The sequence below is a fragment of the Phyllostomus discolor genome, chromosome 4, assembly GCF_004126475.2.
Source record: "Phyllostomus discolor isolate MPI-MPIP mPhyDis1 chromosome 4, mPhyDis1.pri.v3, whole genome shotgun sequence".
NCBI lineage: Eukaryota > Metazoa > Chordata > Mammalia > Chiroptera > Phyllostomidae > Phyllostomus > Phyllostomus discolor.
In genome coordinates this window covers 46,667,225-46,685,493 of record NC_040906.2, presented here as the reverse complement: position 1 = coordinate 46,685,493, position 18,269 = coordinate 46,667,225, and the positions used below count along the sequence as shown (strand labels likewise).

General features: G+C 39.2%; 1 protein-coding gene across 2 annotated transcripts in view; it reads left to right on the top strand.

Moving 5' to 3' along the window:
- Nucleotides 1-1,822: 1,822 nt before the first annotated feature.
- Nucleotides 1,823-18,269, top strand: part of AGPS (alkylglycerone phosphate synthase) — a 148,994-nt gene continuing 132,547 nt past the window's right edge. Inside the window, exon 1 of one of the 2 annotated variants that reach the window (XM_028508778.2) lies at nt 1,823-2,164. In XM_028508778.2, the coding sequence (XP_028364579.2) occupies nt 1,833-2,164 (332 nt within the window). In that variant the 5' untranslated portion in view covers nt 1,823-1,832. The remainder of the gene's footprint in view (nt 2,165-18,269) is intronic. The other variant, XM_028508777.2, reaches the window with a different exon arrangement.

Genomic DNA, 18,269 nt, shown 5'->3' with positions numbered 1-18,269 from the left:
TAAGCCTCTCAAATGACCATGCTTCAAATGAAACATTTGTTTTTCTTCAGTAGCATTAAATAAGTTTCAGGGCACTGTACTTTGGCTCTGCTCTTGCAAGAAGAGGCGGGAAACCCTTCGCCCAGGTCAGTTGTGTCACACTTATTCCATCCAGTAACATCACAGGTTTTTCCCACATGTGTATTTTAATTCCTAATTAGCCTGATTATACAACATAAGTGAATCAATGGCTTAAATGCTTTGCATCTCATAGCAAAGAAGTAATGAATTAGGTACTTAATAGGCTTTAACAAATACTTTTACTGCCTATATATTTTTCATCACTCTACACATATTTGCAATACAAATCAGTAGTTTTTCCACTGGTTCATAATTTTGGTTTACATCACCCAGGAGAAAAGGATTTTTGTTATTCACATTTAAAGTATGCCAGTGGTGTTAGATTGAGCTCTCCGGGACTCAAGCAAAATTGAACAGGCCTGTCACAAAAGATTCTATATTGTGTATACAGTATCTTGGCAAGAAATCTAATTTTATATGATTGCAAACAAAGATGCTAGTTGTTGTTTTAACACTGTTCTAGTAACATCTGGAAAGGGTGTGAGAACCTTGATGACTACAGTTGCTGAACTCTTGAACTTGAGAAGGCTTGTTCCTTAAAGCACTCAGCAATTTACTCCTCCTCCTGTCCCTTTTCTTCAGTCCAATGGCTTCCTCTAAAAGAGTGCAATATTAGAAGCAGCAGCTAAACAGAGGTTGAGCTCATCCATTCTAGAGCTGGACCAGATATTTAATGCTTAAGTATCTCTTAAGATCTGAAGATCTGGCATATAAATCAAGCCCTCCTATTGCCTGATTTTTTCCAGTACTTAGGCGTTCTTTTGTATTAGTCATATAACTCCTCAATTTTTTCACAAGAGCCAGTGTTACAAAGAAGATGGTTATTCAGAAGGAGGAAACTTCATTGGTCTTGGAATCCTTATGGCAATACTTTCCCTTACTATATCTAAGACATCTTTGCATTGTGCATTATGCAAAAAGGAACTTGACTTCTGATGGTTAGCTCTGCAATTCAACCCACTGCTGAAAACGGCTATGGAGCACTGTCCTATGAGATCTTCCTAATTTCACCAAGTACCATTCTCCAAAAATGAAGTCAATTTGTAGATAAGCAAGGAGTCTTAGTAACAGTGTTGGGTAAATTTATCGGTACCTTAAAATACTGCCTGGCAAGAATGGAAAGAGAACTAGATTGCAACTCAGCTCTAGCATTTCTTGACTACAGGATTGACCATGAGCAAGTTAGTGTCTCTGTGATTCAGTTTTTCTATCTTTTTCATCAAGTAGATAAAATGTGGATTATGTACTTGAGATCCGGCAGAGGCACGAAGTAGGCAATGAAAAAATGATAGCTATGACGGTTCAGCCAATACTTCAGTTTTGAGTTACTCTAGTGACTTGCAGGGATTGGGGGCAGAGGTGAGGCAGTATGAGTTTATTCAGGTAAAGGGTGCGGCTGGTTCTACCAGGTCTAGCACTGCCAAGCCTCTTGCAGCAAGGTTTCTCTGCAGGCCCAAGTCACACTGAGGACAAGACCTAGGGTGATACTTGGTCAAGTTAGGGGCATTTGTGGTTTGGATCCTGGCCCAGCCCAGGAGGAGCTGAGACAGACCGGGGCAGTTCAAACTCACCTGCTTTGCAGGTGCACACAGTCAGAGGCGCAACTGCAGAGGCGGGCTGGCAGGGTGGGCGGGAGCTGAGGATGTACTCCTCCAGGCTCGTGGCGCCGGCCGCCCAGTCGCCGCGGTGGCTGCCGGGATACGCCGCAGCGAATGGTCGCGCCGAGCGCCGCTCTGAGTGACCTTTCACCCGCGCCCAGCGGTCCCAGACGGCGGCACAAGGCGGAAGCCATGGCGGAGGCGGCGGCTGCAGCCGGCGAGATAGGCGCGAGCTCCGGCTCAGGCTCCACAGCGGACCTTGATCGGGACCGGGACCGGGACCGTGCGGGGCGGAGGCTGCGTGTTCTGTCGGGCCATCTGCTGGGCCGGCCCCAGGAGGGTCTGAGTACCAATGAGTGCAAAGCGCGGAGAGCCGCGTCTCCTGCCACGGCGGCGCCCACGGCCACTCCCGCCGCGCAGGAGTCGGGCACCATCCCCAAGAAGCGGTGAGTAGCGGCAGGGTGGAGTGAGCCTCCAGCGAGGTGCCAGGCCGCGCCCTGCGGGAGGGAACACACGACGTGGTACGGGAGGTGACGGGTGGGTGGAAGGCATTCCGGTCCCTGAAGGTACTGGTCCATTTCTTTCAAGAGAAGAGTGGACGAGACCTGGACTCTGTCAAGAAGGGGGCAGGATGGAATGCTGGATTTGGGTCACTATTTGAGAGTAACAGACCTGAAGTACTCTTATTGGGGAAGCCTTCAAGGGGACCCTTTTCCTTGGCTTTTTAATGCTAGGAATTCATTATCTATCTTGAATTAATACATTGGGGGCCAAGATCTAGGAATGGATAGAAGGGGTTCTCTTTTGATCCTTCGAGGAGATTTAAGTTTGTACTAGATGATGGATCTCTCTCGTAACTCCCGCAAAGGAGAAGTGGAAGAAGGCACTGACGGGTTTCTGTGGGGTATGTTTCCTCTTGCTTAGGGGCAGGGCCTTCGACTTGGATGGAAGAAACCGAGAGGTGGGAAAGAAGCAATAAATTTCAGATACTAGTTAGTGATTATAGGGTGTGGTGATAGTTACCGAGCTCTTGTGTAAACATAAGGTGAAAGATCTTGACTTCCAACTTTTTGGAGAAATCTTAAGCTCTAATGGAAGCTGCTAGGAGAAGCTGTTTTCTGAGATGTGTCTTTGTCAATGTGACTGAACTTTGAGAGTGAAAAAAATGTTGCTAACGTTTAATGCCAGTGTACTGGAGATTGTGCTAAATCTATTATTTCTTTTACTCTTCTCTCCAAACAATGGGGTAGGTGCAGTTCTCTCCCATTTTATGGATGAGGAAATTAAAAAGATTTTACAAGGCTGCTGCAGGCGTGGCAGGTATTCTATGTGGTGGGTTAGAATGCGAAAGCACATCACATTAATTTTTGGGTCAAGTTTTTAAGCTGTACTGCTTCTCGTGAATTCATCAATTCAGCATTCATTGAGTCCTTCCTCTCCTACATACTCATTGTACTAGGAATACAGAGATTTAAAAATGTGGTGTTTGCTCTTAAGGAACTGATAGCCTTAGTAAAATACAGTTCTAATAAAGTGTGATAAAAAACTAGCTGGTAACCACACCAAATGGTCATTTAACACAGTTTTGGGTGTGTATCTGTTAGGGCAAAGGCTTTTCAGAATATGGATTGTCTAAGTAAATCTTGAAGTTTGTGTTGGAAGCAGCCTGCCAAAGGAGAAAAGTGTTCTTGGCAGAAAAAGTGTGTTCATGGATAAAGCAGTGAGACAAGTAAGGGAACTGCTGGGAGTAAAGTGTGACAGAAAGCAGTGAGAATGACAGGTGATGAGGCTAGAGAGACTGGTCTTGTTCACAGGATTTTATGTGAGGTAAAATGTTACATTTACCTTTTGGAAAGGCCACATTGGGGACTGAATCGAAGAAGGTTAATATGGGAAAATAGACCTGAGTTTGAATTTTTACTATACAATTCCAGCCGCATGACTTAGACAAGTCACTTAACCTCTCAGAACTTCTTTCTGTTCCCCCATCTGCGAAAATGAGGACTGTAATTCCTGCGTGGCATTGTTGCTATGAGAATTGAAAAATATAAAGTGATTAAGTGCTTAGTGCAATGCTGGTTACATAACCCCTCAACAAATGGTAGAGGCATTTTTTCATTGAGGACAAAGACAGGGAGACCAATTAGAAGACTGTTACCCAATGAGAAATGCTACGATTGGGAATAGGCAGCCTATTTGAAAAAAAATAAGAGGAGGCAAAGTTTCCGTAACTTGGTTACTGAATGGTGGAGGATGGAGGAATCAAGGATCATATCTTGGCCTCTGGCTTCACTTGATATTATATTAGCCATCATAAGGTTTAAAACTTAAGTTTTCTAAATGACTTCATGTACATTAATGTCTATTCATTTGTATGCAACTGTGTGTGATTATACATTTACATGCAGGTTTGCACTCGTAGAACTAAGTAGGTAGATCAGATGTATTCCTTATGGTTAGATTGAGGGGCCTTGGTCTACAGTATTTGGAGAAAAATAGTAAGTCTTATAAGTCACTTTGGGATAATGGGTGAGGCTTCCATGGGTGCAGGTGATTGGTCTGGGGTCCCCTGTGAGACTGTTCCATTGTTTGAAGGTACAGGTGTAACCCATTGATGGCATAGATTGCAAAGAGTAGAAAGGTCTGTTTGCTCTCTGGTTCAGGGCTAGGTGTAGTTAGTTTTAAAACCTGGTTCTATGAAACTGTTTTGAAGTTTGAATTAAAATATGAGGGAGCACAGTAACTTCCTCAGAGAGTGATCTACGTAATACATTGTTCATGTGGAACACAGGTCTTCCTTTTAAGGAAGGCAAGTGATGGAGCAAGAAGGAGCCAGCATGTATATCTAATAAAGTGTGAATGGGACTGTATGTCAGTTGTTTCGGAATTGTTTGGTGATGTGTATTGTTTGTATAACTCCTCTTTCATTACCTTGGATGATGTCTTTGGTCACAGTTCTTTTATCTCATGGCTGGTTATCATTGTGGAATTGGAAGAGTGACTTCTTGAAACTCCTTATTTTCATTCCTCTTAACACTTTAATCACACATATATTAATTTGCTCAACATTTATAGAGTAGTTGCTTTATGACAAGTATTGTTCTAGGCACTGGGGACAAAGAGGTGAATAACAGACCTTGACCTCAAAGAATTCTGAATCTAGCAAAGGAGATATACATTCTGGTACAGTTTGAGCCAAGCCACTGTAAATACAGGTACAGGTGCAGCACAAAGCAAAGAAAGTGATGTACTTTGTCTAGGGAGTCAGGGTTAGCTTTCTGGAGACAGTTTTAAAATATGGGTGATAGTGTGGCAGGTTGATTGAATGGTGAGGCAAAGGAAATAAATAGCATATGGCAAAGCAAGGGGGCATGAAAGCACATATTGTATTTAGGTAACTAAACAATTCAACATAGGCAGAGGTGGGAGCAGGGTGAAAAGAGGAGGGCCCTTGCAGGTCACGGAGGCCTCTGGCCTGTAGATCATCATTCATTCATTCACTTATTTGTTCACTCATTTATGCATGTTTGGGTGCTTACTATGCAATATGTAGCAGTGAACAAAATCTACCCTTATGGACTTATATTCTAGTTGGAGTGGAGATAGTGACCAAACAAGTTGTATAGTACTATATGTCAGATAATGTTAAATGTAATGAGGAAGAATGAAGTAGCTAAAGGGAGTAGGTGTTGAAGAACCCTTGAAAGAATTGACCTGGAAGGGAACACGATCAGATGGGTTTGGGTTTGAGAGAAATCATTCCAGCTGAGTGTTAAGAATTGATTGGAGAAGGATGAAGATGACCTGGGGAGATCAGTTAGGGTAGGCCATTGTAGCAGAATGAGTGAAAAATAATGAAGGATTAAACTAAGATGATGGCAATGAGAATAGAGAGGAAAGAATGGGTTTGGGTTTGAAGGTTAGTGCATTAAATGGTATTTAAAATTATATGATTGAATGCCAAGGGGGGTTGAGGGTTGGAGATGGTGAAACAGAAAAGGGATTACAGAGTCCTAAAGAATGTGGACATTTTGAGGGCTGACTGGCTAAAACCTGTTGCACTTCTTTTATGGTTTCCTATGAATTGATTCTAATTATTTCTGTCCAGGAACACATATTCTTATTATTAGAAGTTGCTGAGGAGAGTTTTGAGGGTGATGGTTTACTTTTGGACTCTCTGTTTTTCCTTAAGGGCATATTATTCCATAAACAGTTCCTTTTTTATCTTGCTTCAGAATGCAGTTTTAGAGTCTTAAAAAGTCATAGTAAATGTCAGTTAAGTATGTGACATTTTTATGCTTGGTTTTGGATTTTATTAGTTATTTAAAAAGCTATTGTAATGTTACAAAAAAAGAGGAAAAAATATCTCTTGACATCCATTGAATTTGTGAGCACAATGACTATCTTTGCAGTGTTGAAATGTTGTTTCTGAACTTACAGGATTTCAGCTTAATATCATGTCTCAAGTTATTACCCAGTTACACATTTTAAATTTGTTACAAGTCAGTCATTCTTACAGGCCAGATTCTCTTAAATTTTGTAAGTATATAAAAGATCAATTTTTATTTAGCCTTTTAAAACAAAAATTAACATCTGGCTTTGATTCTTTTCAGTATTTTTATATTTCATTCTGAATCTTTCTGTGGTTGAAATATGCTTACTCATTAAAGAAGGCTGTTACCATTCTAGGTAACTGTGCTTACTTTTGGCAAGAGAGGTTTGCCTCTTGGGTGAGATTTGGAGCTCTAGGTATTATTATTAGTCACTTACTAAGAAAACTTTTGTATTGCATGAACTATTTGGCCTTGCCAGCATATCAGAGGTTTCGGCCATAATGATGGCCAAATTCTTGCTGGCAGTTTCACTGGGACTCTCCAAATTCTATTTATGGTTGCCAGGTTGGGACTTTATACCCCAGGTGGGGAATTTTCATGCATCCCAGGCCCTTGGAAACAAATAATATTAATTGTTTAATTTGTTATATTCAGTTTGCAACTCCCACTCAGATTGATAATGTGGTTGGTTTTGCCTTTCTTCTAAAAGATGTTTAAGCTTTACAGGAATCCAGCATCAGGGATATTAAAATGACACCCACTTGAATTCTATTCTTCTGTCAACTCAAATTTTATAAATTAGAGGGGTCCACTAGAACTTTTGGTCAGTGGTGATGGAAGTGGTCTGTAATCTGTGCTTTCCAGTATGGTAGCCACTAAACATGGGTGGCCATTAAGGCCATTAAGTCATTGAAATATGACTAGTGTGACAGAGGAGCTGAATTTTAAACTTTATTTAATATTAATTAATTAAAATTTAAATATGCATATGTGGCTAGTGATGGACCATGTTGGACAGCACAGCCATAGATTGAAACCTAACTCATAATCTGTCCCTTTTTGTTCCCAAATGAAGTTACTTTTCTGGATTTCTTACTTCTCTTAGTATTAGTACTACTCCTGTGATTGTATCCTTCAACCCTTATTCCTGAACTTTCATTCCTTTCTGTTGAGATTAAACTGTCTTTTGAATTATTCAAATGAATAATTTTTAGTCACCCTGCTGCTCATGTTTATCTTATCTGATCTCAACCACTCATTTTACAGATCAGTAACTGAGGTTTACAGACGCTTCCCAGAAAATACTCTCTATGTAGTAAGTGGTAGAGCTTTGATTTGAAGTCCAGATCTTTTATTTCAAATCTAGAGCTTCCTTGATACTGTGCTGACATCACCAAGTCCTGTTCATTTTTCTTTGTAATATTTCTCATATTCATTTTGTGCATTCAGCAAGAATTTATCAGTTACTTGTGTTCTAGGTGTTTGGGTTACATCAGTGAACAAAATGAGCAAAGATCTCTGTGCTTATGGAGCTTACATTCTTAGGGGTCAAATAATTAACCAAACATAATTGATGTGGGCTCTGGCCAGAGGTGTCAGCGGTGTTGTGGATGCAACAAACAAATTTACAGGGACTGCAGAAGTCCAGTGGAGAAAAGTGACAGCATGGCCACTCTCTGAGTGAGGGAGCACCCCAATCCTTGCCTGGACAGGCTTTTATTGCTTTCTGGGAGCGTTATATCAAGGAAGGTTCTCATTCATTATGCTCAGGCAGTAATAATCAAACAATAGATAACATTCAAAGAACTATGAGGGCGTCTTCTGAGTCAGGGTCAGTTAGCTCAAGGGCTATAAAACTTTGGGAAACAAACTCATTTCATGCTTGGACCCTTATCAGAAAATTGAGGAAAGTCTTAGCAAAGCAGGTTTCACAGAATTTTATTCTTTCTTAGGCCTGATCGCCCAGGGAACCACCCATTCCTGCCCAGGGCTGCACTGCCCTCCAGCATTGTTTCAGGCTTAGGTGAGCAGGGGAAGTACTGCAGCCAAGAGATTAGGAGACTTCTTACAGACAGAATGAGGACTTAGGCTATGTCAAAGCTGAGGGGTGAGGGTCCATCACTCCCTTTTTCTATAGGTCCCCAAATCCTTCCCGCAGGGCCCTTCATGACTGTGCCTATACTTAGGTCATCCCTCCCTTGAGGAATCTTACTCATCATTGGCTAACTAGTCATCTGCCTAGGGCCAAGCTGGGTGAAATAAAAGGGGGCAGAGGTGGCGCCCCTGCCAGGAAGATAAGCTTTGTTTCTCTAGTGGCTTATGGTCCCAAGGTCTCTTTACTCAGCCTTAGCCATGGGGGGTTACAGCTTCTGAAACCAGGCAGGGTGGTTCCCAACACATAATAAATAATTAAATTATTTAAGTTTTGTAAAAAGAAAAAGTAGAGCAGGGTAAGGAGTTTGGGTTCACATTTCAAGTAGAAGGTCAATGGAGAACATTGAGCAGATATTTCAAGGAGATGAGAAAGTTTAGTTATGGGAGATATCTAATTGAATGAGTGATCTGGGCAGAGAAATAGTGTGTGCAAATACCCTAAGGGGTAGGCATCCATGTGACTTATTAGGAGAATAACAAAGAGACTAATGTAGCTGGAGTCAGTTCATAACACCCCACTCCCAGCCACTGTTTAAAATCTGTACCTCTTAAACCTCAGCTTCTGATTTACTGCCTCTTCAGTGTTAGGCATGGTCTCTTACTCAAGCCACATTTTCTAGCCTCCACACCCTTTCTTGTGCTATTCTTTGGAAGAGCTTTGCTTGTTTGCCACCAGGCTTCAGAGTCTATTGTTTGGGGGAACTTTTTTTTTTAATTGTGGGAGGAGACATTTGGTTATTGTCTGTTACCTCTTTCCCATGGTTTCTCATATTATGAATATTAACTCTAAAATCATGCTGTTAAGTATTGTGCCATGTAATATCTATTAGGACTGGAGCCTTTACTTCATTTAAAACAGCTACATGCTTGCCATCGCCTCACCAGTTTGAAACTTCATCCATCCAAGTTTTTTGACAACTTATTCAGAGTTATCTATATGCTAAGCACTAGGGAGGGTTAGCACATTAATTTTTGCCTTCTGGGACTTAGAGGTCTACCACAGAAGACTGATGTGTCTTCTATTACTGCAAGGTGCTAGGTGCTATAATGGGTATGGTGACTGGCACAGCAATGGAAGGGCAACTTGATTTAAAAAAATGTAGATTCCCAGGGTTGGGAGAGTACCATTCTATGTTAAGATGTTATGCAAAAGTTCTTAAGTCTGAATGTGGAAACATTTGGATGAAAATAGAATCAGAAGAATTAGGGTAGGAGAATATGGACAATATAATAAAGTATAAAATTGGTATGGCAGTTGGTTATAGTAATGATGGGAGCCTTCAGTGTCTGGATAGCTTTTAGAAGTCTTATTCTGATAGCAGCAGAATATCTGGCAGCTATTTTACAATTATAAAAAAGTGGAAGGATAAGTAATTTATTATGAAATGTTATATATTTTTGTTGCAGAAAAAAATGATAAAATGAAGGCAAATATCCAAGCTAACTAAGAGGCACTGTAGCATCTTGGCATTTTTCAGATATGATGTGTGTGTATAAAGTCATGCTGTAATGATGTCTTTAAACCACTTTTCACTCACTATCTTGTGCATAACTTGCCATGTCAAGAAATGTTAACCTATTACCATCTTCAGTTACTAAATAAGTATTGAATTATATGTAGGTATTACAAATTTAATGAGGACTATATTATATTTGCTTCCAGTTTTCTCTTATAAAGATCATGATAAGCCTTTTATAATTCAGTCCTTAAAAATTTGCTTAAGGCACATTTTAGAAAAGTATTTTAATGAGTCAGAGAGCATTGCAATACATCCTTCATTTATCTCAGTGGACGCAGGTAGAAATAAAGGACAACTGCTTCTTTGGACTTAATTCTGATCAGGAATAAAGAATTGGAAATGATTGGAATCTTAGGAAAACGATTGCCATGGTGTTTGAGCAGATTCATATCTTATAATTTAAGAAAGCAGATTTCTAGAAATTCACATAAAAGGAAATTAGATTCTTTGGCCTGAGTTGCTAGAAGAAACCAAAACATGACCACAGGGAGGCTAGGAAACAGTCTTTAGTGCTGCCTGGGCCTTTGAGGTGATGAGGAGGAGAGCTGAGGCAACTGGTTCAGAAGTTCCAGTTTAAACCACTTATTGTTACCAGTACCTAATGTGCACTGCACATTTATTTTGATGCCTCATACTTCCTGTTTTGGCAAATCCCTCTCTATTTGAGTTGCACTTTAAGGATTATAGTGTCAGCAGTTTTCTTTTCCCCTAACAAGTACTATTTTTTTAAAAAAATTAAGCATATTTGCACAGTTGAATATTATAATAATCACTTATATACCAAACACCTAAATTCTACCATTAACATTTTATTATGCTTATCACATATCCATTAATCTGACCTCTTCTTCATCCAGTAAAAGTCCATCTCATTTTTTAAAATTTATTGATTTATGTAATTTTTTATTATAAAGGGAGAGTAAGTGGGGGGAGATAGAATTGATCTGCTGTTCCACCCATTCGGTGCCCCCTCCCCCAACACGCACTCCTACCAGGCATCAAAACTGCAACCTTGGCATATCTGATGATGTTCCAACCAATGGAGCTACATGGCGAGGCTAGTCCATCTCATTTTTGATGAATTTTAAATAAAATCAGTAGCTTCATATTTGAAGTAAAATCTCCTATAAGTAAAATCTCCTTAGCATTCACCCTTTGGGGAAAATTTTTAAATTAATCTCTAACTCTTCAATCTTCATTTTCACATTTTTAATTATTGGACATTTCTATCTGAATGTCTTGGTGTTTTCACAAAGTAGTAATCTCTTTTTGAAATGAAATTTAAAAGTCTATATTTTTGAAGTAAAAGATTCTACTTTTGTTCTCATGTTGAGCTTGATTTCCAAATAGCATTTTGTCTGCTTTGACTTCACAAAGTGTTTGTACATTCACAACACAACTATGAGACTGCTAGTCTCATTTCGGTTTTATTTCCTAATTCTTACCTGCTATCTACCATTATTTTCAGAAAGTACATTCTAGTTTGCTGTGCTTGCCTTTAGATTTAATATGATCGATAACCATTTTAAAAAGAACTTGTTTTTTAGTATGTGTGTTAATTAGGACTGTAGGTTATAAATATTAATTGATTTGAACTAAGTTAAAGCAGAAGAGAAGAATTTAATATAAGAGTACAGGGGCACCAAAGAACCTAAGGGCAGGAGTGGAACTTGGCCTCCAGATGGAGTCCAGGATAGCTTTTAGGGTTCTTGCTAGCATCACTTCTTGCTAGTATCTGTTACATGTTTCCTTAAGCAGACCAGCCTTTTCTAATCTTTTGTCCAAATGGTCAAATATACTCACCCCTCCTCCACCAGGAAATTTAGCTAGTAGCAGAGAATTATTGAACCCCCTTGCCCCCAATAGGTGGGTCACAAGTCTACATTGCTCTAATCAGCTGTTGCCTGGAAAGAAGTGGATGTGGGCTTAGTATAAAAATTGCCCAGGCAGCTAAATGAGCTGAACTAACTCTGGGTATCATTCATTGAAAGATGTCTCAGCCAGATCACCTGTTCATCTTTTTTGATGATTCCTTTTCCAGAATCTTGCTCTGTAGATTATCCTGTTTATTTTCCTATTGAGTCATCAGTCTTTTTTCTTTATTGACATTTCCTGCTTCTTAAAAGCATGTATGTTTAAGTTTTTTAAAAATTTAATCTTAGGCCCTGGCTGGCATGGCTCAGTGGATTGAGTGCAGGCTGGGAGCCAAAGTGTCCCAGGTTCGATTCCCAGCCAGGGTACATTCCTGGGTTGCAGGCCATAACCCCCAGCAACCGCACATTAATGTCTCTCTCTCTCTCTCTCTCTCTCCCTCCCTTCCCTCTCTAAAAAATAAATAAATAAAATATTAAAAAAAATTTAATCTTTATTCTATTTTTCCATTACCATTTAGTCCCTTTATACACCTTCCCCTACCAGTCACCACATGGTTGTCCATGTCCATGAATCTTTTTGTCTTTTTGCTCAAACCCTGTACCTCCTACATTCCCCTCCTCCCCACAGCTGTCATCCTGCTCTCCATCTATGATTCTGTCCCCATTTTCCTTGTTTGTTCAGTTCATTAGATTCTACATATGAGAGAAATCATGTGGTATTTGTCTTTCTCTGACTGGCTTATTTCACTTAGCATAATGTTCTCCAGGCCCATCCATACTGTCATAAAGGATAAAATTTTCTTCTTTTTTTATGGTGGAGTACTATTCCATTGTGTAAATGTCCTATAATCATTTTATCCACTCATCTACTGATGGACACTTGGGCTGGTTCCATATCTTGAAGGTTGTAAATAATGCTACAAAGAACATAGGGGTGCTTATGTTCTTTCAAATTAGTGTTTTGGGTTCCTTCGGATATATTCCTAGAAGTGGGATCTCTGAATCAAAAGGCAGATCCATTTTTAATTTTTTGTGGTATCTCCATACTGCTTTCCACAGTGGCTTTGCTAATCTGCATTCCCACCAACAGTGTAGAATGGTTCCCCTTTCTCCATATTCTCATCAGCACTTGTTGTTTGTTGATTTATTGATGACGGCCATTCTGGCAAATGTGACATGATATCTCATTGTGGTTTTAATTTGCATGTCTCTGATGATTAGTGATGTTGAGCATCTTTTCCTATGTCTATTGGCCATCTGTATGTCCTTTTTGGGGAAGTGCCTATTCAGGTTCTTTGCCCATTTTTCAATGGGGATTTTTATTTTTTTGGTGTTGAGTTTTGTAAGTTCTTTATAAATTTTGGATATCAATGCCTTATCAGATATATCAGCGAATGTGTTCCCCATTCAGTGGGTTGTCTTTTTATTTCATTGATTATTTCCTCTGCTGTTCAAAAACTTTTTAGTTTGATGTAGTCCTATTTGTGTGTTTTTTCTTTTGTTTCCCCTGCATGGGGAGATATATCCAATAAAAAATTGTTATGAGCATCATCTGAGATTTTGCTGCCTTTGTTTTCCTCTACAGTTTTTATGGTTTGGGGTCTAACGTGTAAGTCTTTGATCTATTTTGAGTTTATTCCTGTGTGTGGTGTAAGAAAGTGGTCTAGTTTCATTGTTCTGCATGTATCTGTACAATTTTCCCAACACCATTTATCGAATAAACTATCTTCAGCCCATTGTGTGTGCTTGTTTACACTGTTGAGTTGACACGGACACCAGTGTGCAATGTCCATGGCATTATGGATGAGATACAAGATTCACACAGACTACGGAGTCCTGTGGAGGGAAAAGGATGGCACGGCTACTCTCTCAAGGGGAGAGCTCCTCAGAGCGGCCTGGCCATTCTCTCAAGAGGAGAACACCCTGACCCTTGCCTTGACAGGTTTTTATTGGGTTTCGATTTCCACAGGAATACAGGTAAAGTTCATTAATCACTGTCAGGCAGTACGGATCAAACAATAGATCGCATACAAAGAACTACGAGGGCCTATTCTGAGTCAGGGTCTGTTAGCTAAAGGGCTACAAAACTTTGGGAAACAAACTCATTTCCTGCTGGAAACCTTTATCATTTAATTGAGAGCATTCTTAGAGAAGCGGATTTCACAGGATTTTATGTATTCTTTCTCAGGCCTGATCACCCAGGGAACCCACCCTTTCCAGCACAGGGCTACACTGCCCTGCCCTCTGTCATTGTTTCAGGCTTAAGTCAGGCAGGGGAAGTAAGGCAGCCAAGAGATTAAGAGACTTACCGCAGACAGAATGAGGACTCATGCTATGTCAAAGTTGAGGGGTGAGGGTCCATCACCCCCTAATTCTATAGCCCTTCAAGTCCTTCCCTGGGGCCTCCACGTGATCGTGACTGCCTTAGGTCCTTTCCCCTTTGGGGAATCTTACCTGTTGTTGGCTAACTGATCAAGTAATGCAGGTCAGGCAGGGTGAAGAAAAAGGAGCAAAAGCAGCGCTCCTGCCAGGGAGATAAGCTTTGTCTGCTTAGTGGCTTACGGTCCGAAGGTTGCTCACTCAGCCTTAGGCATGGGGAGTTACAGCTTCTGAAACCAGGCAGGGTGGTTCCCAACATTGTGTACTAATTGACTATAAAGGTGTGAGTTTATTTCTGGGCTCTCTATTCTGGTCCATTGATCTATGTGTCTTGTTTTTATGCTAGTACCATGCTGTTTTCATTACTATTGCCGCATAGTATAGTTGGATATAAGGCAGCATGATTCCTCTAACTCTGTTCTTTCTTAGAATTGCTGTTACTATGTGGGGCCTTTTGTGATTCCATATAAATTTTTGAAATATTTGTCTTATTCTTGTGAAATACATCATTGGAATCTTGATAGGAATTGCATTGAATCTATAGATTGCTTTGGGTAGCATGGACATTTTAATGATGTTAATTCTTTCTATCTATGAATATGTTATGTGCTTCCACTGATTTGTGTCTTCTACTTGTTTCTTCAGTGTCTTATAATTTTCCAAGTACACATCTCTTACATCCTTGGTTAGGTTTATTTCTAAGTGTTTTATTTTCTTTTTGTAGCAATTATGAATGATAATGTTTTCTTAATTTTCCTTTCTGTTAATTATTGGCATATAAAATGCAACTGATTTCTGGAGATTAATTTTGTATCCTGCTACTTGGCTGAATTCATTTATCAGTTCTAGTAGTTTCTTGGTGGAATCTTTGGGGTTCTATATGTACAGCATCAGGTCATCTGCAAATAATGACAGTTTTACTTCTTTCTTTCCAATTTGGATGCCTTTTATTTCTTCTTCTTGTCTGATTGCTGTGGCTAGGACTTCCAGTACTCTGTTGAATAGGAGAGGTAAAAGTGAACATCCCTATCTTGTTCTCAATCTTAAGGAGAGCTTTTGTAGTTTTTATCCCATTGCGTATGATGCTGGCAGTGGGTTTGTTATATATAGCCTTTCTTATGTTTAGGTAAGTCCCTCTAATTTCACTTGGCTGAGGGTTTTTATCATAAATGGGTGCTGGATTTTATCAAATGCCTTTTTTGCACCTATCAATATGATCATGTGGTTTTTATCTTTCATTTTGTTTATGTGGTGTATCACATTTATTGATTTGTGAATGTTGTATCAACCCTGCATTATCAGAATAAATCACACTTGATCATGGTGTATGATCTTTTTTGATGCATTGCTGTATTCTGTTTGCTAATATTTTATTGAGGATTTTAGAGTCTATGTTCATCAGGGATATTAGCCTATAATTTTCTTTCTTTGTAGTGTCTTTATATGGTTTTGGAATTAGGATAGTGCTGTCCTTATAAAATGAGTTTGGGAGCCTTCCTTCCACTTGAATTTTATGAAATAGTTTGAGAAGGAGAGGTGTTAGTTCTTAGAATATTTGGTAAAATTCACCTGTGAAGCAGTCTGGTGCAGGGCTTTTGTTTATTGGGAGTTTTTGGTTACTACTTCAGTTTTCACTATGTGTAATCTGTCTATGGAGGTTCTCTGATTCTTCTTGGTTCAGGTTTGGAAGATTATATATTTCTAGGAATTTATCGATTTTGTCCAGGTTGTCCAGTCTGTTGACATATAGTTGTTCGTAGTGTTTTCCTACAATCTTTGTATTTCTTTGGTATCAGTTGTTATTTCTCCTCTTTCATTTCTGATTTTATTTATTTGGGTTCTTTCTCTTTTTCTTGATGAGTCTGGTTAAAGGTTTGTCAATCTTGTTTATCTTTTCAAAGAACCAGCTCTTAGATTTATTGATCTTCTGTACTGTTTTTTTAGACTCTATTTTGTTTATTTCTGCTTTGATCATTCTTATTTCCTTCTCTGTACTCACTTTGGGCTGTTCTTCCTTGTACTCACTTAGGGCTTTGTTGTTGTTGTTGTTCTTTTTCAAGTCCCTTAAGAGTGAAATTAGATTGTTTATTTCAGCTTTTTTTTTTGAGGTAGGAATATAATGCTATGAATTTCCCTCTTAGAATTGCTTTCCCAGTGTCCTACAGATTTTGGATTGTTGTGTTCTCATTTTCATTTGCTTCAAAGTATCTTTTGATTTCTTTCTTGATCTCATTGTTGACCCATTCATTGTTTAATAACATGGTATTTAGCTTTCATGTCTTTCTGTATTTCTCAGTTTTCCTCCTGTTATTGATTTCTAGTTTCATAGCATTGTGAACAGAGAAGATTCTTGATGTAATTTCAGTCTTCTCAAATTTATTGAGACTTGTTTTGTCCAAAGATGGGGTGTATCCTGAAAACATTCCATGTGCACTTGAAAAGTATGTCTATTCTGCTACTTTGGGATGAAATGCTCTGAAGATATTAATTATATCCATTTGATTGGGAGTGTCATTTAAGGCTGCTAACTCCTTGTTGATTTTCAGCCTGGAAGAATCTATCCTTTGAAGTCAATGGGGTCTTAAAATCCCTGACTGTAACTTTATTTCTGTTGAACTCTCCCTTTATGTCCATTTAGGTTTGCTTCACATATTTAGGTGCTCCTATGTTGGGTGCATAGATGTGTACTAGTTATATCCTCTAGTTGTATTGTTGTCTTTATTATGATGTAGTGTTTTCCTATGTCCCTTACTTTAGCCTTGGTTTTAAAATGCATTTTGTCAGATTTAAGTATTGCTAACCCAGATTTTTTTCCTTTCCATTTGATTGAAATATCTTTTTCCATCCTTTTACTTTTAGCCTGAATGTATCTTTTGATCTAAGGTGGGTCTGTTGGGGGCAGCATATATATATATGGGGCTTGTTTTCTTATCCATTCAGCTACCCGATGTCTTTTGGTTGGAACATTTAAGCCATTCACATTTAAAGTGATTATTGATAGATGCTTATTTAGTGCCATTTTATTGTTAGACTGTTTTCCTCTGAGTTTTTTCCCCCCCTTTCTCTTTTTCTTCTTTGTGTTCTTAGAGCAAGCCCTTTAACATTTCTTGTGGTACTGGTTTGGTGTTACCCAACTACTTTAGGTTCTTCTTGTCTGGGAAGCCCCTTATTTCTCCTTTGTTTTTAAATGATAGCCTTGCTGAGCAAAGTAGCCTTATTTGTAGGTCCTTGCTTTTCGTTTCATGCCATTCCCTTCTTGCCTGAAATGTTTCTGTGGAGAAATCAGATGACATTTTTATTGGGGCTCCCTTGTATGTAACTACCTGCTTTGTCTTGCAGTTTTTAAAATTCTCTCCTCATTTTTAAGCCTTGTCATTTTAATTATGCTGTGTCTTGGTATAGACCTCTTTGGGTCCAACTTGTTTCTCTGAGCTTCATGGCCTTGTGCGTCTTTTTTCTTCACCAGATTAGGGAAGTTTTCTGTCATCATTTCTTCAAGTAGGTTCTCAGTCCTGTGCGCTCTCTCTTCTCTTTCTGGTGTTTCTATGAGGATGTTGTTAAGCTTCATGTTGCCCAAAATGTTCTTAAACTCTAATTATTTTAAATTCTTTTTTCTTTTTTCTGCTCTGCCTGGGTTTTTTTTGTTATTGTTTTTTGTTTTTGTTCCTTGCCTTCCAAATCACTGATTCGGTCCTCTGCTGCTTCTAACGTAGTGTTTATTCCTTCCAGTGAATTATTTATTTCAGATATGGCATTCATTATTTCCAACTAGTCCTTTTTTATGGTTTCTCTTTTTTTTTTTTCCATGCTGTTGAGTATCCTTACAATCATTACTGTAAACTCTGTATCTGATATATTGCTTTCCTTCATTTCATCTAGTTCTTCTTTTGGAGAATTCTCTTGTTCTTTCATTTGGCATCTTCTTTGTCTTCCCATTTTAACTGCTTCTTTGTATTTTCTGCCTTCATTTTTAAACTAATCAGTGATTCAGCCTAGAGCTGTAATCAGCAGCCTGGCTTAAGCTCCACAGGATGAGGCAGAGTAGTTTTTGTGGGCAGGGCTATTGCTTCCCCTCAGGCTGCTGCTACTTGGAGAGGAATGCTCTGCCTGAGAAAGGTGGCTCTTGCAGTATGGGAAATGACTCAGCACAGGCATCCTGGTGGCTGTTCTTTCATTTCTCTACGGCGCTACCAACCCCAGATTATTCTCAAGCATCTCTAGTGCACTCTGCCCTCCCTCTGCTGACACCCAGAGAAAGTGGCTGCAAACAAAATTTTGTGTGTTGGACCT